The following is a 26,728-nucleotide window of genomic DNA, read 5'->3' as shown; positions in this document are numbered from 1 at the left end:
CCTCGAACTTACGACTGTCCTCACATTTTACGTTTTTGCCCTATCTTGTCACCATGGTGAAGAGAAGCAGTTGTGAAATGAGTGACATGGTTGTTAAGAATGCTACAATGGGCATAAATGATGACCAGTCATAAGTGCGAAGACCGGTCAAAAGTGCGAGGCCCAGTCAGAAATGACTTTTTTCAGCCCTCTGGGTAGTCCTTTTGTGCATATGGACTACTCAGAGGGCTGAAAAAGTTATTTTTGACTGGTCCTCGCACTTTTGACCAGTCCTCGAACTTACGACTGTCCTCACATTTTACGTTTTTGCCCTATCTTGTCACCATGGTGAAGAGAAGCAGTTGTGAAATGAGTGACATGGTTGTTAAGAAAACTGCACGAGCATAAATGTGAGGATGGTCATAAGTGTGAGGACCAGTCAAAAGTGCGAGGCCCAGTCAGAAATGACTTTTTTCAGCCCTCTGAAAAAAGTCTATGTACATAGCCACGCCCACCCGGTCACATGACAAGCTACCCATGCCTACACAGTCACGTGACCAGCTAGCCACGCCCACCCAGTCACATGATTGCCAAGCCACACCCCCAATTAAGCCACGCCCACAGAACCTGTTGTTAAAAAAATTGAATCCCACCACTGACCGTGTCCCATATTGTATCCCTACCCAGTCTTAATATCTCCCAGGGATTAATAGACAGTGGTAGCAATTTTTATTTGGAAGCATTTTTCATCCTGGTGTCGTCAGAAGATTAATTTGGGAGAGAGTGTCATGGAAACATGGAATCAGTGGTAAGGGCAAATGTGTGGATAGGAATTAAGGACTTATTTTTAAGAAGAGTTAAGTGACTATTTTTTAACAGGTATGTATGATAGCTCAAAGATGAGAACAACTGCATGTCTGTGATCAATTGCAAAAGTGTATGTGCATGCAACATGGCATAGGGCCTAATTATCTGAGTGCCTACCTCTACTTGTTTCTGCTTGCCTGCTGTATTTGAATAGAGTAAGGACACTTCAGATCTAGTCTATTAAGCGCTGCCATTGTAGGGGGCTGTCTCTGTCACAGCCTGCACCCTCTAGAACAGGGGTGTCAAACTGGCAGCCCACAGACTGGATGTGTCACGCGCAGGCCATGCCCACCCCATCTCCATGAAGATGCCATCACATGATGGCAACGTGATATCGCAAGTTTGACACCCGTGCTCTAGAACATCATTCCCCCCTCCCGAGTTAAGGATGATACTCACTCTCAATCTTGTGGGTCCAGGAAGTCCTTATCCCCGGACTCTATTCCCTGATCTGGGGCTAATATATTTGATGTATCTGTAGGGCTCCTGCCATGTTTATACAGTTTATTGTTCTAGTTATTTTAATTCAGGTTGCAATGGTCATAAATCATTTTTTTTCAGTGCCAGGGTAACTTCGAACTGTCACTAAATGAATGGCTGTAACTCAAGGACTACCTGTATAAGCGAAAGTCAATGATCGCATGTTGGTTAGTAATATGTTGCATGAACCTGCACGATGTGCTTTGACAATCACAGGTCATGACTTAAACAGAATGTGTAAACTAAGAACAATGGTATGATTTGTGGACCTGGCCATTACCTGCAAACATTCAGCTGTGGTGTTCTTTTCAGGAAGGAGTTTTAAATGAAAGACAAGTTTGTTTATGGGATCTGTTATTCTGAGACTTTTGTCATATTTATTACATAGTACAGATTTCTTTCCTGCACATAGCAAATATGTGATCTTTCCTCAGAGTTTTCTTCTCCCTTCTGAGTTTCCTTCTCGTCCAGATCTTTGGATCACTGTTCTGGCAACACTTGGTCATGTGCTTCATCCATCTCTTCACAGTTTTATTCAGTGAACTTACACATAGCTTTTTGCGCCTGGTGTGAAGGCTATAGGGATAAAGGAAAAAGAAGTTTTTAAAAGGAACTAATAACAATATCTGCAAAGAATATAATTTGTCGCAGTCACGAACTGGTGGGACCATAAAACAGACAAAGTAAGAGAAAATAAAGAATCTACCGTGCTTGGTGACTTTAGAATTCAAAGAGACAAGCATTTGTCATATAACACCCCAGAGTTAACAATTGTCGATAAAAAACAACAACAAAAAAGTCTGGACAATGGATGTTGCAGAACCTGAAGAGAGCAGAAAAGAAGAGAGAGAACTGGAGAAATTCTCAAAATACAAAAAAAATGTAGAAGGATAATGACTGTGGCAAAAGAAAGCAAAGATAATGCTTGGTATTAGGCACGAAGATCCTTGGTTCTTTTTATTTCCTTGAAGATGTTTTATTACCAAACTAGATAACATCATCAGTGCTAGTAAAGAGTGTGGTTTGCTCTCAATTTATATTCCAGTGGCTAGCCCTGTTAATGTTGGTGCAAGTGGTTCTTTGGTTGAACTGTTTACAGTTAGCTTGTTTGGCAGATGCTTGACTGGGGTACTGTTTACTTCTTGATTATTGGTCTGATGTTAATTTTGGAGCTAATCTATACTCATCTGGGTGCTGCTTGATGGTCTTTTTTGTTCCCTTTTTGGCTTGTTGATTGTCTCTTTTGAAAGCTGTATAGATATTGTTTATGTCTATGTGCCTATCAATGGATGATTTGTCAAAGGGGCCAGGCTTCCAGGAATTCTCTAACTTTTTGGTCTTGGCTTGGTTTAGGATGGTCACAATTTCCCAGTTGAAACTGTGGCTATGTCTGTCCATGTGTTGTGAAATTAAAGAGTTTTCATCATGTCTTATGACTGCTAGTTGGTGTCATGGATGTATTCTGCTAGTCTTCTGCCTGTTTGTCCTATGTAGTGCTGTAGTGGTGAGTTCCTCCCGGTTCGGCCTGGTTCTCCCGAGCCGGTAGTGGTGATGATATGACATCACCGAACCGGTTCTGCCCCCCCATCCCCCCGTGCCCTCCTCCCCACCCCCCACATTATTCTTACCTTTTATTTGGCCCCACCCGGGGCTGTCTAATTGAATGATTTTAAATTGGGTTTTAACTTTGGGTTTTAAAATTTGGCCAAAACTATTCAATGATTTTAAATTAATTTTAACTATGATATTGTATATTTATGTTTTTAATTTTGGCTGTACACCGCCCCGAGTCCTTTGGGAGGAGGGCGGTATATAAATAAAATAATAATAATAATAATAATAATAATAATAATAATAATAATAATAATAATAATAATAATTATTGCTGCGTCCTGAGTCCCAGCTGATGGCTAGAGGGAACAAAACTGTTTAAACTCTTTTCGCGGGGCTTCAAAGGGCCGCCCTACAGCTGATCAGTGTTAAAAGAAAATAAATGAGTAGACCTGTGCTTGCAAAAATACATGAGTAGATCAGTGCCTGCAAAAATACATGAGTAGATCAGTGCTTGCAAAAATAAATGGGTAGATCAGTACATCTCTGCAAGCAGTTAAGAGCCTGGTAGACCAGTATCTCTGCTAAATCCTAAATAATTGTCACATGACCATGAAGCCATGCCCATAAAATAAGCCATGCCCACAGAACCGGTAGTAAAATTTTTTAGAACCCACCCCTGTCTTTACACTGTATGTTGTAGGTAGCTCTTGTTTTTTCTTCTGGGCTATTCAGACGTTTGGTTTACTTAGGATGTTTTGGAGGGCTTTAATTAGCTTGTGTACTACACTGATGCCATGTGGTTGCAATAGTCTATTGGTTAAGGTGACCAGACGTCCCGCTTTTGGCGGGACAGTCCCGCTTTTGAGCAATTTGTCCCGCGTCCCGCGGCGTTTTAAAAAAGTCCCGATTTTTCATTCTACCTCCTGAGTCCCGGCTGCCTCCTGAATCCCCGCTGATGGCTAGAGGGAAAAAAAACTCTTTAAACTCTTGCCGCAGGGCTTCAAAGGGCCGACCTACAGCTGATCAGTGTTAAAAAAAAAATGAATAGACCCATGCCTGCAAAAATAGAAAAAACAGCCCCTGTTAACAGCTTCCGCTAGGTTAATTAGCTGCAAAAAGCTGCAAAAAGTTCCTGGAGCAGATTTTTTTCCCCCTAGCTATGCTGAAAACAAAGGCGAAAGCGAAAGTAAAGCTGCAACGTGACAAAATGAGGCAGAGAGAGATTTCTTTCTTTTTCTTTTTCTTTTTCCTCACCAAAAAAGGTAGGTACAAAACTGCAAAAAATGGGAAATTTTGGGCAAAAGAGGAGAGTTCAAGATTTTAAAACACAAAAGAAAAAAAGCTCTATTTAACTAGGGAATTGTAATAATTGAGATACTATTAATAATTGTATATTGTGTTGAAAGCAGAAATGGTTAAGTTGTGGTTTGGAGGAATATATGGGGGAAATTATTTGGTTTATTATTATTGGTAAATATAATTAATTGATTTGTAAGAAATTGGATTGCATGGAAATAATTGGAATATTCATGTTCATATTGATTAATATACAAAAAAGATACTTATATAACTAATTGATTTATATTAAAATGTTGAATTTGTATTAAACAACTGTATTACATAATTACATAATTAACCAATGTGAGGATGGATATAAAAATAGATGACAATGGGAAGGGGTATAATATAGAATAGAAGGGAAAAATTGAATTTGATTAAGATTAGAGATGAGGATGAAGGGTAATATTGTTTTTTTTTTAAAATAGAGGAGGAATAAATATGGCAAAAAGGAAATATAGAAATTGTAAATTTAATTGAAATGACTAAACGCTGTTTAAATTTGTGAACCAGCCAAATATTCTGTTCAAAGAAAATACATTGTATGTTTGTATGTGTGTTTCTAATTATTGCTATTTATTCATATTTGTTCTCTTTTATTCTTTAAAGTTTAACAATTCATTCTTAATCTTAATATCTTTATATTTGCTTGGGGTTGGCTTTCTTCCCTTTCACCTTTTTTATTGTACAGCAATCTTTCTCCTCAAACCTACCACCTCTCTTTTCTTTCCTTCTTACTTTCTCTTCCCCCCACCCTCTTCTTCTCCTCCCTACTTCCTCTTCCTTTCTCCTTCTCCTCCTCTCTTCCTCCCTCTCTTACCCTCACTCCTACTCAAATTTCCCTTCCCTTCCTTCATCCCTCTCAATTACTGTATCCTTTAATGCATATGGACTACTCAGAGGGCTGAAAAAGTTATTTTTGACTGGTCCTCACACTTTTGACCAGTCCTCGAACTTATGACTGTCCTCACATTTTACATTTTTGCCCTATCTTGTCATCATGGTGAAGAGAAGCAGTTGTGAAATGAGTGACATGGTTGTTAAGAATGCTGCACGGGCATAAATGTGAGGATGGTCATAAGTGTGAGGACCAGTCAAAAGTGCGAGGACCTGTCAGAAATGACTTTTTTCAGCCCTCTGGTTAGTCCTTTTGCGCATATGGACTACTCAGAGGGCTGAAAAAGTTATTTTTGACTGGTCCTCACACTTTTGACCAGTCCTCGAACTTACGACTGTCCTCACATTTTACATTTTTGCCCTATCTTGTCATCATGGTGAAGAGAAGCAGTTGTGAAATGAGTGACATGGTTGTTAAGAATGCTGCATGGGCATAAATGTGAGGATGGTCATAAGTGTGAGGACCAGTCAAAAGTGCGAGGACCTGTCAGAAATGACTTTTTTCAGCCCTCTGGTTAGTCCTTTTGTGCATATGGACTACTCAGAGGGCTGAAAAAGTTATTTTTGACTGGTCCTCACACTTTTGACCAGTCCTCGAACTTACGACTGTCCTCACATTTTACATTTTTGCCCTATCTTGTCAACATGGTGAAGAGAAGCAGTTGTGAAATGAGTGACATGGTTGTTAAGAATGCTGCACGGGCATAAATGTGAGGATGGTCATAAGTGTGAGGACCAGTCAAAAGTGCGAGGACCTGTCAGAAATGACTTTTTTCAGCCCTCTGGTTAGTCCTTTTGCGCATATGGACTACTCAGAGGGCTGAAAAAGTTATTTTTGACTGGTCCTCACACTTTTGACCAGTCCTCGAACTTACGACTGTCCTCACATTTTACATTTTTGCCCTATCTTGTCAACATGGTGAAGAGAAGCAGTTGTGAAATGAGTGACATGGTTGTTAAGAATGCTGCACGGGCATAAATGTGAGGATGGTCATAAGTGTGAGGACCAGTCAAAAGTGCGAGGACCTGTCAGAAATGACTTTTTTCAGCCCTCTGGTTAGTCCTTTTGCGCATATGGACTACTCAGAGGGCTGAAAAAGTTATTTTTGACTGGTCCTCACACTTTTGACCAGTCCTCGAACTTACGACTGTCCTCACATTTTACATTTTTGCCCTATCTTGTCAACATGGTGAAGAGAAGCAGTTGTGAAATGAGTGACATGGTTGTTAAGAATGCTGCACGGGCATAAATGTGAGGATGGTCATAAGTGTGAGGACCAGTCAAAAGTGCGAGGACCTGTCAGAAATGACTTTTTTCAGCCCTCTGGTTAGTCCTTTTGCGCATATGGACTACTCAGAGGGCTGAAAAAGTTATTTTTGACTGGTCCTCACACTTTTGACCAGTCCTCGAACTTACGACTGTCCTCACATTTTACATTTTTGCCCTATCTTGTCAACATGGTGAAGAGAAGCAGTTGTGAAATGAGTGACATGGTTGTTAAGAATGCTGCACGGGCATAAATGTGAGGATGGTCATAAGTGTGAGGACCAGTCAAAAGTGCGAGGACCTGTCAGAAATGACTTTTTTCAGCCCTCTGGTTAGTCCTTTTGCGCATATGGACTACTCAGAGGGCTGAAAAAGTTATTTTTGACTGGTCCTCACACTTTTGACCAGTCCTCGAACTTACGACTGTCCTCACATTTTACATTTTTGCCCTATCTTGTCAACATGGTGAAGAGAAGCAGTTGTGAAATGAGTGACATGGTTGTTAAGAATGCTGCACGGGCATAAATGTGAGGATGGTCATAAGTGTGAGGACCAGTCAAAAGTGCGAGGACCTGTCAGAAATGACTTTTTTCAGCCCTCTGGTTAGTCCTTTTGCGCATATGGACTACTCAGAGGGCTGAAAAAGTTATTTTTGACTGGTCCTCACACTTTTGACCAGTCCTCGAACTTACGACTGTCCTCACATTTTACATTTTTGCCCTATCTTGTCATCATGGTGAAGAGAAGCAGTTGTGAAATGAGTGACATGGTTGTTAAGAATGCTGCATGGGCATAAATGTGAGGATGGTCATAAGTGTGAGGACCAGTCAAAAGTGTGAGGACCTGTCAGAAATGACTTTTCAGCCATCTGAGTAGTCCCTATACACATAGCCATGGCCACCCGGTCACATGACCAGCTAGCCACGCCCACCCAGTCACATGGCCTCCAAGCCACGCCCACCCAGTCACATGACCAGCTAGCCATGCCCACAAAATAAGCCACGCCCACAATGTCCCTCTTTACCAATGTTAAAATCTGTTCACCTTACTATTGGTGGTTTCTGAAATGTATTTGATGTATGGTAGTGTTATCCTTTTTACAGCTTGTGTTGGTTGTGCTATATTGGGTGGAGTGGTCAGGCAATTTTTGATGTAGTTGCGTGGATATCCATTTTGTTGGAATATCCTGTTGCTGGGTATGCGTGTACATCTATATGTGGTGTACCGTTATGTGTGTTATGTACCACTTACATCACAGCTGGTATTCTGCATAAATCACCACTCTTTTGGATCTCAAATTTCACCACTCTTCTTAACCATCTCTTGGGGATGTGCTGGGCTACTTCTGTGCAACAGTCAAAGAAGGCAGGAAATATAGCTAGAAGAAATAGAAAACATTATGTTTATTATAATTCAGTAACCAGTGTTGCTAAAAATAAGGGCTGCTCAACTGAGATTATATACTGAACAGTCACGAATCAAGTGATACTAGAATTATCATGAAGTTCTCTAAGTGCTTTAGAGTAAAATTTCCAAGAGGTCAGCATAGTTATTGCTCGAGCAAGCTTTGTAATTATCATGGTGTTTAATTGCTGAGCATATGCATTCATTCTTAAAGAAAAAAGGAATAAATTAAATTACAGAAGTCAGTTAGAAATAGTACTGGCTATCCCATAGGAACAAAAGGTTATAGATTTTGGACTTAAGAACTGGAAAACTAAATACATCCAGTGTTGCTCATTTTAATGAAGAAAAAGGGATATCCCCAAATGACCTGCAGTCTGTAAATGCAAGCCAATCTGGTTTGATGTATGGAACTCAGCATTTACCCAGAAAGCAAAAAGGGAATAACAATATCAACATCTGAAGCACCACTTGAACACCGTCGGCATTGACAAAATCACCATCAGTCAATTGCAAAGGACAGTTTTATTTGGAATTGCATACATCAACGATGCTTTTAACACCATCAAACCACAACTAGTACCTAAGGAAGGATTCCATAGGTAGATAAAAATGCCAAATCCAGTATAAATATTTGGCTGACTCTGCAACTAATTATAATAATATTTCAGTCAGAAGAGGCTATTGAAAATGAATTTGGGGAATTTGAAATACATGTAGGTCTCACTTACTGACTGCCTCATTTAATATCCATTTGAAGTCAGGAAGGCTCTGAAAAAGTAACTTTAGGATCTGTCCTTGCATTTAAGACCTGGGCAACATCACCAGGGTCATGTAATCAAGACTCAGGTACTTCTCAACTGGCAGGGATTTACAACTGCTTCAGAATTTCATGGTCACAAGATTGCCAGTTGTGTGTTTCCCAAATGGCTTGTACAAGCAAAGATAATGGAAAACATGGAAGTAAAATCATAAATTGTAGTTATATGATATCTTGCTTAACGACGTAGTGGAAGTGAAGTCATTAGGTTATCATCATGTGATGTTTCACTTAACAATTATGGTGCTTAGTTATGGTATAGTCAAGCAGCCAAGCTGTCTCAGGAATTTTGGAGTTGAAGTCCACAGGTTGTAAAAGGGCCACATTTGCCCACCCCTGGTAGTGTGTCCCATTTGTAGTCACAAGGTGAAGACTACCTGTAGTAACATTTTTCTGAGGGACTGTTGACACCTAGAATTAGAATGATAAAGATCTCAGAAATTTTACAAAGGAATCCTAAATCCTGCAAGAATATGCTGCACAATTGGACAAGGAGTGTAAGTGATCACAACTCGTGGAAAGAAATTGAATTCTTGTACTAAAACAAAACACGGATTCTAACAGAGCTACCAAAGTGCCAAAAAAGTGTGTTTTTATGAGTGGGTTTTCAAAACAACACATGATGTTCTTTTAATGCCATAAAAGCTAGATTTGTAACAAAGGCTGACATGCAAAAATTTTGCCAGATGATGATTTCCACTTGTAATTAAATATACAAATGTCAGAAAATGTCTTAAGTCTAGCAACATTTGGAAAATGCGGCATGTGCAACCCTTTGCTTATTAAGAGGGCTTTTCTGCATGAAGATCTGAAAGATGAGGCGTACATGTATACAACTTTAAAATTGCAAAAAGTGGAAGGTACTTGCTCAATCAAACCCAAAAGATAATAGGCCTAATGAAGTTTTTAGATCTCAGTGAGGCAAAGGAGCTCAGCGTATTCATAGAAGTTGTATATTTAAGTAAAGGAGGAAACCAAAGCAAGTAACAAGCAGTGTAAGACTGCTGGGAGAAAACCATTATACACGACAATTGTGAGTTGATGTGATACAGCCAGCTGCAGGAAAGCAATACAACAGGATGGTACAGCAGTAAAAAGATTAGGCAGAGATTTAAAAGAAATTATGAATTTTTAATGAACTTTTTATTTTTAATAATCTTTACATCTTTCATTTAAAACTGATAATCCAAAGTTTACACCCAGGTTCACATTGGGCTGGAGATGAATCTTATGACATCACTTATAGGATACGTATTGTTCTGTGTCCTTCGCCTGTGGGGCAGAAGATGCACAATAGGCTTGCTATCTAGAGAGGCTGGGTAATAAGTTGCCAAATAAACACGCAGGGAACTTCTGTGGCTGCACAAACTTTTGCTGACTTTGAATTAAAGAAACAACCCGTTATTTTGGAACAAGATTAAATATATCAGAAATGCAGATACCGGATTTTGTGTTTGCAATGAGGAAAAAAAAAGATGAAACTTTGGTTCTGGTTTTGTAAATTAGACAGTGTTATTGTTATAGAAATGGCTTGTATATATTGCTGTGTAAAAGCAAAAAATTGTAGTTGTAATGTTGCTACCTTTGCTACCTTTGACTGTGCCAAAGAGAGTTGGAAATTGGTTCCTTTTTTCTTTTTTTCTTCATTAACCCCCTCTTTTTCCCTTCTTCTCTTCTTACTTTTCCAGGTTTTTTTCTTTGTATTTTATACTTCAATAAACTAATAAAAAGTTTTGATTGGGAAAAAAAAAGAAATGCAAATATCAAGCTGTCCAGATGCAATATGAGACACATAGCTATTAAACTGCAGTGTGAAGGATGTACAAGAAAAGGGGGCAAATAAAATTGAAGTGTGACGCAGTTTGGTATTGTGATTAAGTCACCGGGCTAGAAACTGGGGGACCATGAGTTCTAGTCCTACTTTAGACACAAAGACAGCTAGGTGATCTTGGGCCAATCAGTGTCTCTCAGCCCTAGAAAATAGGCAGTGGCAAACCACTTCTGAAAACTTGCCAACAAAACTGTAGTTCCCAGGAGTCAAGACTGACTCAAAGGCAAAAGAAATGATAAAAACTGAAGTACTGCCCAACTGATGACAAGATGGCAGATGTACTTACCAAGCCACTGCCTAGAGATCACTTCTTCAGGCTGAAAGAACCATTGGAATTCAAAGCCTGAAATGATGCATGGTGGTACCACCTTTAGAGTGCATAATTAAGTGCATGGAGCTGATAAGAATGTTGGCTACATCATTTACATCCACTATTTTTTTTTTCATTCATGGAAAAATAGAGAAAGGATCACCTGGTGTCCTCCTTTCATTTTTATTCTGCTGCCATTGTGTACCTAAAGGGGTTAAAACTAGAATAATCCAAGGCTACTTCCTTGAAACTGGCCATGCTGATTACCCCAGAATAGTTTCCAGCAACTTTGGAAAGTTTTGTGGGTTTAGATAAAGAGATATAGATTGCCTTTATTAAATGATGTGACCTTTTCTATCCTTCCTGTTTATGTCTCTCTCCCTGCTTTTAACTACCGTTTGATCTATTTTGACAGTTACCTGATCGTAATATTATCTTACATTGAATAAATAAGCATCTAACTATTATTTTTTTGCTAGTTATGCTGAGCAACATGCATGTTTACTCTGATTCAGTTACAGTAAATGAATTAACTGAGAATTTTCTGAGGAGAAATTAAATAAGAAATTACCATTAATAAAGGGTACATTTTTTTTCTTCAAAGAAAAAACAAGAAAGTCCAGTTACCTCCTGAAAAAAGCATCTTTGGGACAACTGTGACCTGGATGACTGAGAATCTACATAGACTTTTACCCTCAATAAATTTCCCACAAGTTTTCGACTTTGAAGGGAACCTTTCATTCTTGAACATTCATATTAGAGAACTAATAAGCAATTAGGGCTTCCTTCAATCCTGTCTTTAAAGTTGCAAAAGCATTTCTGCCATTTCACGTATGTGCCATTGAACTGACCAAGTTACACCAATGTTTCTCAACCTTGACAACTTTAAGATGTGTGTGGACTTCAAATCCCAGAATTCCCCGGCTAACTGATAAAGAGGCAAAGCTGTAAGTACAGAATATTGACTGTATTCAAATAAACCTTCCTCCCCATCTTTAATGTAATTTTAAAAATTACAATCTTTAATGGACTGTCCATTAATTTCTGCAAAACACAACATGTAAAACACTGCTTTTTCAAACACTACCTAACTCTACACAGTTCTCTGGAATAGGCTTTAGTGCTAGGAAAAGTGGAAGGATGTCAGCACTTCAAGCTTCATTTACTCTAGTACTGACATAAGAAGGAGAAGCGGAGGCGTCTGGAAAGGGACGTTTGACTTTTCACCTATTTATTTTCCCCTAGGAGATGAGATGGGAGGGGGGAAATTCCTTTGAGCTGGAGCAGTAGATTAGGGGTAGAATGACTTGGAAGATGGCCAATGAGTGCAGGGGAGTGGGGAACGGAAAGGGAGGGTTTTGGGTCTGGAAGTCAGTGTTGGCTACGATGAGCCAGGATTTAGAATGTTGTGCTCAATAAATGGGAGTTTTTATCAAAGACTTTGTTTGAAATGCAATTTATTTGAGATGACTTCGAAACTTGACAGATAACAGAAGGACCACAGCAGCAAAAATGAGATTCAGTTACAGTAGAAATCAGTGCAACATTAGAAAACCTGAAAGACCAGTCTAGGGACAGGTTGTCAAGGAGAAAATCTCTGTGGTCAAGAACTGACGGTGATTTGATGACAGATAATCAATCAACCAGTCAGTTTCTATATACAAATATTTCCTACTGTCAATATATAGAACCCTTTGTCTATGGACAGTCCCAATTATCCAGGTCATGGCTGTCCCAAAGGTGTGTTTTTTTTTTCCAAAAAGGCAACTGGACTTTGTTTTTATTTTTATTTTTCCTTTGAAAATATTTTGCTTCTTCATGACAAGTGAAATGTTTTCAAAGAAAAAACCACAAAGTCCAGTTGCTATTTGGCAAAAGCACCTTTGGGATAAAAGTCCTATATTGTATTTTGTATATTGTATTGAGAGAGCCAGTTAGGTATAATGATTAAAGCATCAGGCTAGAAACTGAGAGACCGTGTGTTCGAGTCCTGCCTTAGGTACAAAGCCAGCTGGGTCACCTTCGGCCGGTCACTCTTAATTCTAGGAAGCAGGCAATAACAAGCCATTTCTGAAAAACAGCTTTGCTAAGAAAACTACAGATATTTGTCCAGCCAGTCTCTGAGAACTGCACACAATTGAACAGGAGGGGGAGGGGAAAACTGAACTGAAATGTAATTATTTGCATGCAGACTTGTATGGAACTACAACACCCAGCATCCTCATTGTCAAACATGTTGGCTGGGCTTCTGAAAGTTAGTGGTTCAGAAATATCCGGGGGTCACTTGTTTTCTCATCTGTTGGTTTATCCCAAATGGGCAAGATTGATTGATTCGGATCATTTTTTTCAAGCAGTTTCAAAGATGTGTCTGGAATCATTAGAAATATACAGAAGATATTGGGGTTCAATTTTGGATTATTGAAATGGAATGTAATGCATGTATCTTGGCACTTTCTGTAACCTTTACAAAAAATCCCAGAATAAATCTTATTTCTCTGGCATCTGTAAAACAACTTTAATAGGAGTTACACTTTTGGGCTGATTTTATAAATATAATATTTTCAGAATATTTATTCTGTTTTTGACGTTCCAAAGCAGAGGAAAAATGGAAAAATAAAATCGTAAGGAACAGACTTTGTAAACAGAGGATTCTATGTGTTTCGTGGCTACTTCGCCACGAATTGACTGCTGGAGATTAGGCAAAAATCAGTGGGAATGGAATATAGTTTTGGAGAAGTGTCATAGGGAATTGCCTGGAATCTTAAACAGGTAATCCGAACAGAAAGTTTAAGTAGTGTACCTTTAAGTCCTCAACTTACAATCTTTCATTTAGAGATTGTTCGATGTTACAACAGCATTGAAAAGAGTAACTTATGTCTATTTTTCATATTTATGACCATTGCAGCATCCCTGCGGTCATATGATCAAAATTCAGACACTTAGCAACTGGCTCATATTTATGATCATTGCAATGTCCCCAGGTCATGTGATTATCTTTTGCAACCTTCTGACAAACAAAGTCCACAGGGAAGCCAGATTCACTTAATAACTTAATAATTGCAGCGATTCACTTAAACATCAGTGGCAAGAAAGTACAAAGCTCACTTAACAACTGTCTTGCTTAGCAATGGAAATTTTGGGCTCAATTGTGGTTGTAAGTCGAAGAATACCTGTATTTCAGTCAGGTGAAAGTTAAGAGTAAAAGATGGATAGGCTCAAGGTATTCAGAAAATAAAGCCAGAAGATAGGTTAGATGGTAAAGATTGAAGTAAAATGCCCTTTCTGCAAGCCTTAATACTAGTGTTTGAAAACTCCCTGAGGAAAAAAAGAAGAGAAACAGGAAATAAAAGTCCCCATCTTATCTGTGAACATTGACCCTTTTTCTAATACCCATTGGTTATTATTTAACAGTCCTTCCTCATGGGTTATTTATAATATCCCCCAATGCCCACAAAAATCTAGGTTTTGCCCTTGTCCAGCTGAGACTGATTGTGTCTCATCGCAACCTTGACTTCTATGGCTTTTTCTCCATTCCTCAAAACAGTTGCCAGCCAAAAAACACAGAGGACACACAAGACAATCCATTTCTGCTTTTTATTGCCCCAGCAAAGAATAGTTACCACTAAGAACAGTTGCAGGGAAATAATTCTAAGAGCCTTTGAGTTAGTTGTGGTTTTGGTCCCATCCTGGAAGCATCAAGACACTATGCCAGTATGAAGCTTGACAATCATAACCAAGGGCATATGGGTGTGTAAGGATATTTTTACAGCCTTAAAGTGAGGCAAGTTAAGGAAAGAGATTAATGCAGCGTTTCTTAATCTTGGCCACTTGAAGAGGATGGACTTCAACTCCCAGAGCTCTTTGCTGGCTGGGGAATTCTGGGAGTTGAAGTCAATCCCTCTTCAAGAGGCCAGGGCTAAGATTGCCCTAACAAGATTAGCAACATTCTGGAATAAAACTATTCTTGATTAGCACTAAATCTCTGGGGTTTTTTTGTCTTTTAATGACCCTGTAATTCCTTACATCGGAGTGGACTTGGGAAGATGGAATGGAACTGAGTGCTTAAAGACAGCACTAAATCTCTGTTCAACAGAGGGAATATGGATAGGGGAGGGACAGGCTGAAAAGACAGAGACATGGGTAGTTTATTGACAGCTCCTTATTTCTCCAGGTCTGTTACCAAGACAATTGATCTACAGCAGGGGTCCCCAAACTTTGCAGCTTTAAGACTTGTGGACTTCAACTCCCAGAATTCTCCAGCCAGCTGGCTGGACTTGTGGACTTCAACTCCCAGAATTCTCCAGCCAGCTGGCTGGAGAATTCTGGGAGTTGAAGTCCACAAGTCTTAAAGCTGCAAAGTTTGGGGACCTCTGATCTTCAATGTACGTGGGTTGCCTGATACATTTTACAGGAAGAAAAACATCTTTGTCCATTATCTAAATTAATTAACAGAACAGAATAACAGATTTGGAAGGGACCTTAGAGGTCTTCTAGTCCAACCCCCTGCCCAAGCAGGAGACTCTAGTCTATACCATTTCAGACAAATGACTGTCCAGTTTCTTTTTAAAAGCCTCCACCCACAACTTCTGAAGGCAAGCCATTCCACTGACTAATTGTTTTCTTGTAATGGGTCTATTTTCATCCAATGGAGATGTCTTTGTGATGTGCATTTTATAGCTACACAACCTTCCAAGGTTACTTCATTTGTGGTAGATGATAATTCTGTCATTGTAATTTGGGCTTTTTATCCACTCAGTGGTCACTGATGTCCAGAGGGATCAGGAGGTTTCAACAAGAAAGAGGATAGTTTATACAGGGGTAAGAAATTGCTAATACCAAAAGGCTTTTAAGTTATATTTTGAATGCTGTGGAGGGGCTCCCTTGTTCAAAGTACCTTCCACTGCCTAATCAAAACTTGCGGCGATCAAAACGCTGTGAGGTTTTTCTTTTATATTTTCTCTGTCTCAAGCATTCAACAATAAAGAAGCAAAAATCCTGTTCCTAAGGTCTGATGATAAACCAACTGTCACATTTCGAAAACATTTCCAAATTGGCACCTTTTATACTCCTGACTGTGAACTAAATTATCTCTGTGTGTGCAATTTTTGTCTCAAACATACATTAATTTACTTCCAGTTCATCTGTATATTTAATTTTATTTGCTCCAAAGGAGCCTTATTTAGGAATTTGTTCTGAAGGAGGGAGGGAGAGAGAGGGAAGGACGAAGGAGATGGATGGATGGAAGGAAGGAAGGAAGGAAGGAAGGAAGGAAGGAAGGAAGGAAGGAAAGTCTTAGTAGTTCAACAGCTCTTAGTCTGGCTTGTGTTTTCCCCAGAAAATCTGGTAATCTGTGACTGTCTGGCAAATGAACTTGGATGCTGGTGTCAAACTCTCTTTCTTTCTGTCTCGGACAAATGGCAATTTTTAAGAAGAGACTGGACAGTCACTTGTCTGAAACTGTCTTCTGCTTGAGCAGGAGGCTGGGCTAAGGACCTCCAAAGTCCCTTCCAGCTCGATTGATTGATTGATTGATTGATCTCCCCGTAATTGTATAGCACTTCTGAGAAAAATGTTAAAATCCATCGAGGCAAATTACTAAAGGTTTTGTTTGATTTGATGGAGAATTCAGGGCAGATTGATCAATGGAGACAGAAAAATGGCAATTCAAGAGATGATAGATGTGATTTTTTTAAGAAAAGATATGATTTGGATTTCAGAGAACGAGGCTATTAAGGTTTCTAAGTATTACAAAAGACTTTTTCGGATCATAATCCTGTGAGTTTAGTTTATAAAAGGAAATCTAGTTCTTTTAAACGGAGACCAAATGAAACTTGCTGCAGAAAGTAGAAATAGTGAAAGACTGTAAAAAGAAATGAAAATATTAAAAAAAAAAAAACAATTTAGGTAAAGGCATCGATTTATGAATGGTTTGGGATGGAAGTAAAACTTTCATTAGAGGTTACATACAATATAATGATGAAGAGCCAAAAGAAGAGCTAAGAGAAAACACAAGCTGTTTTGGATGAGATAAAAAGAGAAGAAGAATTAAAGAAATGTCCAGAGAAGATGAAGTATTTCTCAACAAATTAAGATTTTACAATGACAATTGACTCTGTTAATAGTGAGAGAAATGGAAATAAAATGAATTATGTAATAGAAAAACATTCAGTTTGCAAATAAAACAGAGAAGTGGCTGGCATATAAATTATGAAAAGAAAGAAAGAAAAGAAAATTGAACTTGCAAGAGGGAGGGAATGACTGTATTAATGGATAACAGCTCTACAAAAAGCACTGCATCAATATTATTCTAACTTGTATAAAGGAAGTGACATATCTCTAGAGAAAATAGATGGAAACAAAATTTACTGAGGATTACAGAGGAACAGAGAAAATTATCAATGGATCTGTAACAATAGGGAAGTTTTGGAAACTGTAAAAAAAGCTTAAACCAAAAAAGATGGCTGGACCAGATGGATTATCAGGAAAATGAAGACTGTGTTACCTGGTTCTAAATTGTAGTTTGCAACTTGTTGTTTGGTTTGGATGAAAAAGTGACTGCTGTGAGAAATAGAAAGCTCTTGGAGTTAGAAGGACATGACCTGAGATTTCGATGGCATGGTTATTTGTAGTATGACAAAGTCCAAGTCAATGTGGATTTTAAAAAACTTTATGTAAGATGTGCCACGTTGAGTGGAAAGAACAGATATAAATCCAGGTTCTGTCCCAAATAACCTTTGTTAATCTCAGCATAAGAAGTATTGTATAGAAGAAAAATAATAGTGAAACAGAAATGGTAAATTGTGAGATACTAGAATTTTCTCAATTTTCTTCTGTAAAATAAAATTTATTTATTTATTTATTTATTTATTTATTTATTTATTTATTTATTTATTTATTTGCCATATTTCTATGCCGCCCACTCTCTGAGGACTCTGGGCGGTTTACACCAAAGACAGTATACTAAATAGCATATTGCCCCCAACAATCTGGGTCCTCATTTTACCCACCTCGGAAGAATGGAAGGCTGAGTCAACCTTGAGCCAGTGAGATTTGATCCGCTGATCTGCTGAACTAGCAGTCAGCTGAAGTAGCTGCAGTACTGCACTCTAACCAAAGATTGATGGCAGAGATATATAGTTGTCAATGGTTCTCTTATTTACAGTTATTGAAAGATTTAATTTAGAGTTTATTTCAGTTGAAACTTTGAAATAGAATTGTGTACAAATGATGAACACATAATTGCTAAAAAGTATAAACTTTTACTGAAATTTGAAACAAAAGCAGAATAAGTCAAAGAATGTGTGATAAAGTGTGCAAAAAACAATGGGAAAATACAAATAAAGGAGAATATTTGTAGTTCAAGATTGAAATGAGGGGTCCGTGGTCCTCTCTGAGCTTGGTTGTTTTTTGCTGCAGACATTTCCATCTTTGTGCATCAAATAATCTCTTGAGTAATGATGATGATGGGTAATAAAACATCAGCAAGAAAACCAAGCTCAGAGAGCACCAAGGACCTCACAATGGGGAAATATGCGGTTGAAAGGATTAAAATTCACACTATGTTATAATCTGAAAGATAATTTTTCTAAATGATGTCCCATTCTTATATGTCACTAGATAAACTGTCTACAATGTATAAAGATACTTAAAATTTATGTTGGAAATGTGAACAACAGAGGGACTTTTTATCATGTTTGGTGGCTGTGTACAAAAACTAGAAAATTTGGAATTCAAATTTCATGCACTGCTTCTGAGGATTTGAAAGAGTAATATACAATTGAGAGCAGAGGTTTTTCTTTTCGGATTGATGGACAAAAAACTGAGGGAAAAAAGGCATGGAACATTGCTTTTGTACTTGATAACTGCAATGAGATTATTTGATGCAAGATGGAAAGATTTGACATCGCCCCCAATGGAAGAGTGGTTTGGTAAGTTGATGGAATTTACTGAAATGGTTAATTGACTTCTTTGATTAAAGAAAATATAGTATCTACATTTATTGATGATATAGTATCTACATTTATTATTTATGTAATTTTCTCATGTAAAAGAAAAAAACAAGTTTATGGTTTTGACGAATAAATTATAGAAAGAAGAGAATTATGTCCTATAAGAGTTAGGTATATATAAAAAAAGCGAAGTTGGGAGGGGAGAGGAAAATAAATTGTTCCACAAGGTTTTATCACCTTATTTAAATAGACAATTGCTATTCAAACTTGGCAATTTTAAGATGTGTAGACTTCAACTCCCAGAATCCCTCAGCATAGTTAGGGAATTCTAGGCATTGAATTCCACACATTTTAAAGTTGTCAAGTTTGAAAAACACTGAAATAGATGGTGTCCCCAGATTGAAGAGAAACATCAACTTGCACATTTTCTTTCTTTCTAAAAGAGTGATTGTTTGCTATTGTTCAAAATAGCGAGTCAGAGAGGAAAGGAAAGGGTAAATCACTACCTTATAGATTGGTAGGCATGCGGAAGGTTACAAATTGTGTTATGGTTTCCTCCCCTACTCTCCCGTCACCACCAAAGAAATGGTTCAGATTAGTGGTGAAATGTAAAATTTGTTACTACCGGTTCTGTGGACGTGGCTTGGTGATGGTAGTGGTAATATGACTGAGTGGGCGTAGCCAATTTTTTTTTTTTTTAACTTTTAAAACCATTTTTTCTACAACCTCTTCGGCTGAAGAGGTTGTTAAAAAATGCTTTTAAAAGGCTCTGACAATCCCAGCTGACTTGCCTGATCAGCAGAGGCTTTGTTTCTACTTTTAAAAGCATTTTTCGGCCGAAGAGGTTGTAGAAAAAATGCTTTTAAAAATAAAATAAAAAGCTTCTGATGATTGCACGGCTCAGTTGGGCATGGGGGTGGGGAAGGATTTTTGCTACCGGTTCTCCGAACCACCCGCCGCCATGGCTACCAGATTGGGTGATCCGGTCCGAACCGGGAGCATTTCACCCCTGGTTCAGATCCCAATTTGTAGCAATGAGACTGACACTGTGCAAGGCCTGTTTATTGGTTGGAACCACTTGAGAGATACACTGGAGTATTCATTACTAACATTACTAACATACTAAAATAGATACTAAAAATCTGGTTCACTTATAGATTTAAGCTGTAGTCTGATTCATAAGCTCATTTACTAAGGCTCTAGTTGTCTCTGAATCAGGTGCACTGGGTTGCTCAACAGCCATTACATAAAATCTCTAATAACTGAATTACCAGTATGGGTGAAAACAGCCTGCCTTTGTTTCAGTCCTGCAGAAGCAACTTGACCTGCCTTACAAGCTTAGTAAAACAAATACATTTTTTAAACTATTAAGTTTTCTTCAAATAAAAGTTGGATTCAAGCCATCACTAAACAGTGAAGAACAAATAATATTGAAAATGTAATGACACCTTCTGAAAAATAATTAATGCTGCTAATTTTCAGAATGACAGGTGATTGGGTTGAGGTTGTATGTAAACAATGAACAAGGAGACCATAACTTTCACAAATTTGCTTCATGCCTCGTTGTTTCCTAGTACTTTTTAAATTTTTTGGGAGAGAGCCAAATTCTATACTTTTGACACGTGAGGTAAGATTTGCTACTGTCTTCCACAAGGAATTACTCTTTGGCTGCTCCATGTAAACATACAGGTGGTTGTTGACTTATGACAGTTTGTTTAATGACAGTTCAAAGTTTTGGCACCTCGTAATCAGTGTTGATTCCTGGGGACTTTCTGGATCAGGGGTGTTAAACTGGCAGCCTGCGGCTGGATGTGTCATGTGCAGGCCACGCCCACCCAGCTCCGCAAATAGGAAAAACATAATGAAATGTCACATGACAGCAATGTGATGTCGTGAGTTTGACACTCATGATCTGGACTAATCCCTGCAGCTTTCTTGGCAGGGTTTTTTGGAAGGGGTTTGGCTTGAGAGAGTGACTGCTAAGGTAGCCCACCTGGCTTTGTGCCTAAAGTGGGACTAGAACTCACAGTTTTCTGGTTCTATCCTGGTGCTTTAACTCCTACACTAAACCAAATCTCTCCTATGGTATCAAGCCATCATCTTTTCTGTAGGACTTGTTCAGCTGCCTTTGATTTCCCAAACATCAGGGTCAGTGGTTGGTTGCTCCCGGTTCGCCCCGATTCAGGCGAACCAGTAGCGGCGGCAGGAGGCTTCGCCCACCCACCCAGACGTCATCAAAAACACTCTGCGCATGCACTCGTGGGCTACCGATAGCAAACCGGTAGCACCAGGATTTGAAACCCACTACTGATCAGCGTCTTCTGAGAAGTTTGGAGTTACTTGATCTAACATTGAAGAATTTGTTTTTCTTGCTATCTAAGCCATAGGAAAACAATGGCCAGGACAAGGCACATCTTTCTTGTTTGCACCCTTTAATCTTTTGTCTAGATCTGTCATAATCTTTCTCCCAGCTATGGAAAAATATATGGTTACAGTTACCATACCTGTGAGTTTTAAAAGTTTTAAGAAGATCAAGTCTGTTTCTACTACAGCTTCTTTGCCTATTTGCACTAGGTTAGCATTGCTATTGACATAATTTTAGTGATATATGTGTGTGCATGCAGGTGTGTATATATTGCTTATATACACACAGATTGACATTTACATCCTGTTCCTTAAATGCTCTTCACTTCCAGTCATCAAAGTGGTATTAACAATATACTGGGTCTGATGATGTTTCTCCTAGCAATTTTAATTTCTACAAGTTTTCTTTTAGTCCATTATATTTCATGCTATATTGTGCAAATAAGCTAAATAAAGTGATTGGATATAAACCTGATGTACTCTTTTGCCATTTGTGAAGAGTTTTTTTTTTTCAAATTATGCTCCACATTTTGTTCTGTTGTTTCTTAGTTATCTTGTGGCCCCCATTCACCCATGTTTTTAGGACTAAGCACAACATAGTGTGATCTGCACACTCAAAAATCTTAATACAGGTTTGACTTATGACCACAATTGAGACCAGCATTTCCATTGCTAAGAAAGGTGGTTATTAAGTGAGTCATGCCCAAAACGTGCTGGAACGTGCTGGAATTTCTAGCATGTATACACTATTGAAACATGCGACGTCTACGCTGGCTGGGGCATGTCGTGAGAATGGCTGATGGTCGGATTCCGAAAGATCTCCTGTATGGAGAATTAGTGCAGGGAAAGCGCCTCAGAGAGAGACCACAGCTGCGATATAAGGATATCTGCAAGAGGGACCTAAAGGCCCTGGGAATGGACATTAACAACTGGGAAACCTTGACCTCCGATCGTTCAGCTTGGAGGCTAAAGACGCAGCATGGCCTTCTCCAATTCGAAGAGACACTTGTTCAGCAGGCTGAGGCAAAGAGGCAGTCCCAGAACCAGCGAAATCTGGGGGCTGGGCAGGGGACAGAATGTATCTGCCCTCAGTGTGGGAGGGATTGCCACTCTCGAATTGGCCTTTATAGTCACACTAGATGCTGTTTTAGGACCTCTTTCCAGAGCACGATACCATAGTCTTTTGAGACTGAAGGATGCCATGCCCAATTGTATGACCTATTTTGCTATTGTTCTTAAGTGAGTATCTGCAGTTGTTAGCCAAATCTGGCTTCCACCATTGACTTTGCTTTTTGGAAACCAGCTGGGAAGGTCATAAATGACACACACGGCCCCAGGATACTACAACTGTCATAAATATATACTGATTGCCTGAATGTTGACCACATAACTGTGTGATTGGGACAGTCATTGGTGCAAGGAATGGTTATAAGTCACTTTTTTCAGTGCTGTTGTAATTTTGAATGGTTGTAAGTCAAGGACTACCTGTATAGCCAGTAAAGAAAAAATACCTATCTTTTTGGATCTCCCTTGTTTTTCTCCCATTGTCTATTGAGTGTTGGCAATGGGATTGTTGGTGCTTCTGCTTCTTTTGAATCCCTCTTGCACCACGTTTTTGGTTTGAAAGGGCTTCGGACTGAAGAAGCTACTTGTATAAGCAGCAAAATGTTTCAAGCCAAAAAAAGAAAAGAAGTCCTGCAACCATGACTCAGCTTCCAGACAACTCTACCCCGATGACTGAGAATCTGAGACAGGAGTGTGCTGCAGCTGCCAAGAAAGCCAACGGAGTTTTAGGCTGCATTAACAGAGAGATAGAAAAAAGATCACGTGAAATGTTAATACCACTTTATAATGCCTTGGTAAGACCACCTTTGGATTATTGCATCCAGTTTTGGTTGCCATAATATATATATAAAAAAATGTTGTGATTCTAAAAAGAGTACAGAGAAGAACAATAAAGATGATTTAGGGACTGGAGACTAAAACATATGAAAAACGGTTGCAGGAATTGGGTATGTCTAGTCTAGTGAAAAGGGGTGACATGATAGCAGTGTTTCCATATTTGAGGGGTTCCCACAAAGAAGAGGGAGTCAACCTATTCTCCAAAGAACCTGAAGGCAGGACAAGAATCAATGGATGGAAACTAATCAAGGAGAGAACCAACCTAGAACTAAGAAATTTCCTAACAGAACAATTAATCAGTGGAACGACTTTTCTCTAGAAGTTGTGGGTGCTCCATCCCTGGGTGCTTTAAGAAGAGATTGGACAACCATTTCTCTAAAATAGTATAGGGTTTCCAGGTTGAGCAGGGCGTTGGACTAGAAGACCTCCAAGTCCCTTCGAACTATATTACTCTATTAAATCTTTATCCACATATCCAACAGTTCTCTTCGCACATATTGTTGGAATCTGTGTGGCAAAATCATGAGCATATTTTACTACCTGTAGCAGGTGAGATTAGAACATTTGTTTGATCGTTTGTGCAAACATTCAGAAAAATAAGAGATATGTATAGTAAGAAATATACAGACATTGAATTAAAGCAGATACAGTAATCTAGGTTCAGAATAAAACCCAAAGACTGATCTTCTGGCTATTAGTTATCCATTCAGAGTGCAGGATAATTAATTTACATTTAATTGAACTCAAGACAAAAGTTTTACTGGCTAACATCCAGAAGTCACATTAGAAACTAGACTATGCTATGTGCCAACTTTTAATACTCGCTAGAGCAGGAAATAAATGTTTAGGAATGGTGTGGATGTTGGTTATTATGCTCAGTGCAATCCTAAATTAGCTTTTCAGATGTAAAATCTCATTAGACCTACTGGAATTTTTCTAATGAGGTCAAGATTTTCGTTATTATTATTGCTAATATTTCCAAGCCAGCTTTCCTATTGTTGTCTCATAGAACTCATAGAATCATAGGGTTAGAAGCAGGGGTGGGTTCTACTTACCTTTACTACCGGTTTGCAATGGGGCGGTGGGTGGGGCATCCTGCCGGTTTTACTACCGGTCCAAACCAGAGGCAACCCACCCCTGGTTAGAAGGGACCTTGGAGGTCTTCTAGTCAAATCTCTGCCCCAGGCAGGAGACCTTATCCTCATCTTCCTGGAGCAGGGGTGTCAAACTCAATTTCATTGAGGACCACATCAGGGTTGTGTTTGACCTTGGGAGCGATCGGGGCGGGGGGCATAGCCAGGGGGCACAGCCAGCTCAACATCATTCGTGTCAGAGGCGCCTGTGGCAGCCCAAGCCCTCTGCCAGCTAAAATGGGTTCCCGAGCTCCGTTTTCAGCTGCAACAACCTCCTGCAACCCTCTGCCAGCGAAAACAGAGCTCAGGAGGGCCAACCACAGCCCTCCCGAGCTCCGTTTTCACTGGCAGAGGACCACAGGCTGCACCTTTGCTGTTTCCAGGGCAGCCCTGCGGGCCAGATCTAAGCACCCTGCGGGCCAGATCTGGCCCCCAGGCCTTGAGTTTGACACCCCTGTCCTGGAGAAATGGTTATCCAATCTTTTCTTTAAAATTTCCAGCGATGGAGCACTCACACGTCCAGGAAGCAAGCTGTTCCATTTATTAATTGTTCTCACTGTCAGGAAATTTCTCCTTAGTTCCAGGTTGTATCTCTTTTAAACAAACTCCAAGACAACATGTGAAATTCCAAACCCTGCATTCTCTATCGGTTGAGAATGTTGATCTTAGATACCAGGGAGTCAAGCTGTGACCAGCCCTACTATTAAATTGACATATGCCAGGTTTTGATTAGGAGTGTCAAAGACCCAGTTAAGAGGCACATGTATAAAAGAAGAATCTTAGCAAACAACAATGCAATCTTCCCATTGTGCCTTTCATTTAAAAGAACTATTAAGAACCATGACCAATGAGTATCAGATGAGAAAGCTATCATCATAAAAAAATATTTGAGATATATGTGGGTGCAATCAAACACATTCAGCCTGGTCCTATACATCTTTACTGAAAAGAAGTAATAGTACTGTTGAAGAAAGCTTTCTTCCTGTTTTTGCCATCTCCAATTCAATGGTCTCCAGTAAAACTCCCAGAATCCCAAGCCAGTAAAGCCACCAGATTGTGAAGATTGTAGTATTTTAGGAATTATTTTCTTTTCTTTTAGCCAACAGGTGGCTCTTGCATATTTCACAAAGCCAGTTTATGATCAACAGAAGCTTGCCAGTCAAAGAAAGTACAAGATTTGCATATTATGCACTACATCCTTATTCACCGTGCACTGAAGGAAAAGAGCCACCTTTATCACCAAGCTATATTTCCACCTGTACATTTCCTTAATTAAGGAGAATGATTTTTATGACCTTTATTTGGCAGGAAGTTCCATTAAAAGTCACCGAAGGTCATGCTCATTATTAATAGCTGGGCAATATATGAAATCGATTAGTCTGCATGCTTAAAAGAACTTAATTGGAAATATAGGTTCACCAGAGGTTTTCACCCTAGAAACCACTTGATGCATCCCCAAATAATTCAGCTCCATAGCACAGGTCTTGTTTACAATGTTAGGACAGGTTAATCATTTGGGCACATAAAGTACACAGATGGACAATAAGCAATAGCAGGAAATACTTTGTTTTAAACTCTTAGAACACACCTTGCTTTGTGGATATGTAGGATGGTGTTAACTAGCAGGAGTTTTGCCTGATGTGGCAATGCTGCCGAACCAGAAACATGTTAGACAGTGTTGTGGGTTAAGGGAGAAAAGATTTAATTCAAAGAAAGCTTTCTACATTCATTCATTTTACCTAATATAATCTCTTAAGAAGGGCTGTGCTTAAAATAACTTCTTTTAAAGAATTTTGAGATTTTAATATAAGTGGCTTAAGCTACAAAATGTGCTTAAAAAGAAAAGATTTAACAGCCATCCTTAGCTGTTCTTTGCTAACATTTGCTACCTCTCACTGATCCTGTTTCTTTTAAATCTAATTGATTTATAGAATATCTTTAAAAAAAAAAAAACTACCTAGAGGAGATACTCTGATCTCTGCTTCCTTCTCCACTTGTCACATTTTCGCATATGAAATTGCCACTGAAGAAGGCATATCTACTCTTATTTTATTTTTAGCACATTTGTACTGATATAAATATTCAGATTGATAACTGACAGCTTGTGCTTCCTTTATACAACTGCTACCTTTCTACTTCCAACTTCAAAATTCGAGGATTTTTCAGCGTGGTTGTCCTGTTTATGGTTTTATAGAACATGGACTTCCAATATCTCACTGGTAAATTTAAAAATGAAATCATTCATTCAAAGATGACAATTATGACTACTGCACGACGTAACTATTTTTCTGAAGACAGCAAACTGCATTGAAAAAAGGGCCACAAATGTAAAAAAATAATCTGCATTATTCTTAGAAATGACTTACCGTCAGACATATGATGAATTAGGACAATCCCAAATGCGATGAGGATAAGGTGAAAATTCATGTTTCCTCATACATAGTACGGGAGGTATTGAAAGTGATAGTGAGTGAATTGCCAAGGCTATTACTACCTCCTTCAGACTTGCAAAGAAACGTAGCTGCCCCACCCCTAGCAAAGCGTAAACATTGGCTAGAACTCAGTAGGGATTTTTGGAGTTTCCAGTAGAAAAGAAATAAGTTATTATGTTCCTCAATATATCATTGTGTCCC

The 26,728-nt window shown here is 38.9% G+C and overlaps 1 protein-coding gene across 1 annotated transcript; it reads right to left on the bottom strand.

Annotated features, from left to right (window-relative positions):
• Nucleotides 1-1,706: 1,706 nt before the first annotated feature.
• CCL28 (C-C motif chemokine ligand 28) lies at nt 1,707-26,522 on the bottom strand. Its single transcript, XM_070935909.1, has 3 exons — nt 26,462-26,522; nt 7,634-7,760; nt 1,707-1,902 (listed from the first exon to the last, which is right to left on the bottom strand). Exons 1-3 carry the CDS (start codon nt 26,520-26,522, stop codon nt 1,707-1,709), a joined length of 384 nt encoding a protein of 127 aa, XP_070792010.1.
• Nucleotides 26,523-26,728: the final 206 nt, after the last annotated feature.

The sequence above is a fragment of the Pituophis catenifer genome, unplaced genomic scaffold, assembly GCF_029215685.1.
Source record: "Pituophis catenifer annectens isolate HBS135680 unplaced genomic scaffold, rPitCat1.0.hap2 SCAF_2, whole genome shotgun sequence".
Classification (NCBI taxonomy): Eukaryota; Metazoa; Chordata; class Lepidosauria; order Squamata; family Colubridae; genus Pituophis; species Pituophis catenifer.
The sequence above is the reverse complement of the archived record's forward strand: the minus strand, read 5'-3'. Positions and strand labels throughout refer to the sequence as shown.

Excerpts from the sequence above, each read along its gene's own strand:
- CCL28 (XM_070935909.1), bottom strand. The coding sequence starts at position 26,522 with ATGAATTTTCACCTTATCCTCATCGCATTTGGGATTGTCCTAATTCAT. Across the intron at positions 7,761-26,461 it reads AATTCATCATATGTCTGACG|CTATATTTCCTGCCTTCTTT; the intron begins GTAAGTCATTTC and ends TATTTCTTCTAG. Across the intron at positions 1,903-7,633 it reads TGCAGAATACCAGCTGTGAT|CCTTCACACCAGGCGCAAAA; the intron begins GTAAGTGGTACA and ends TTATCCCTATAG.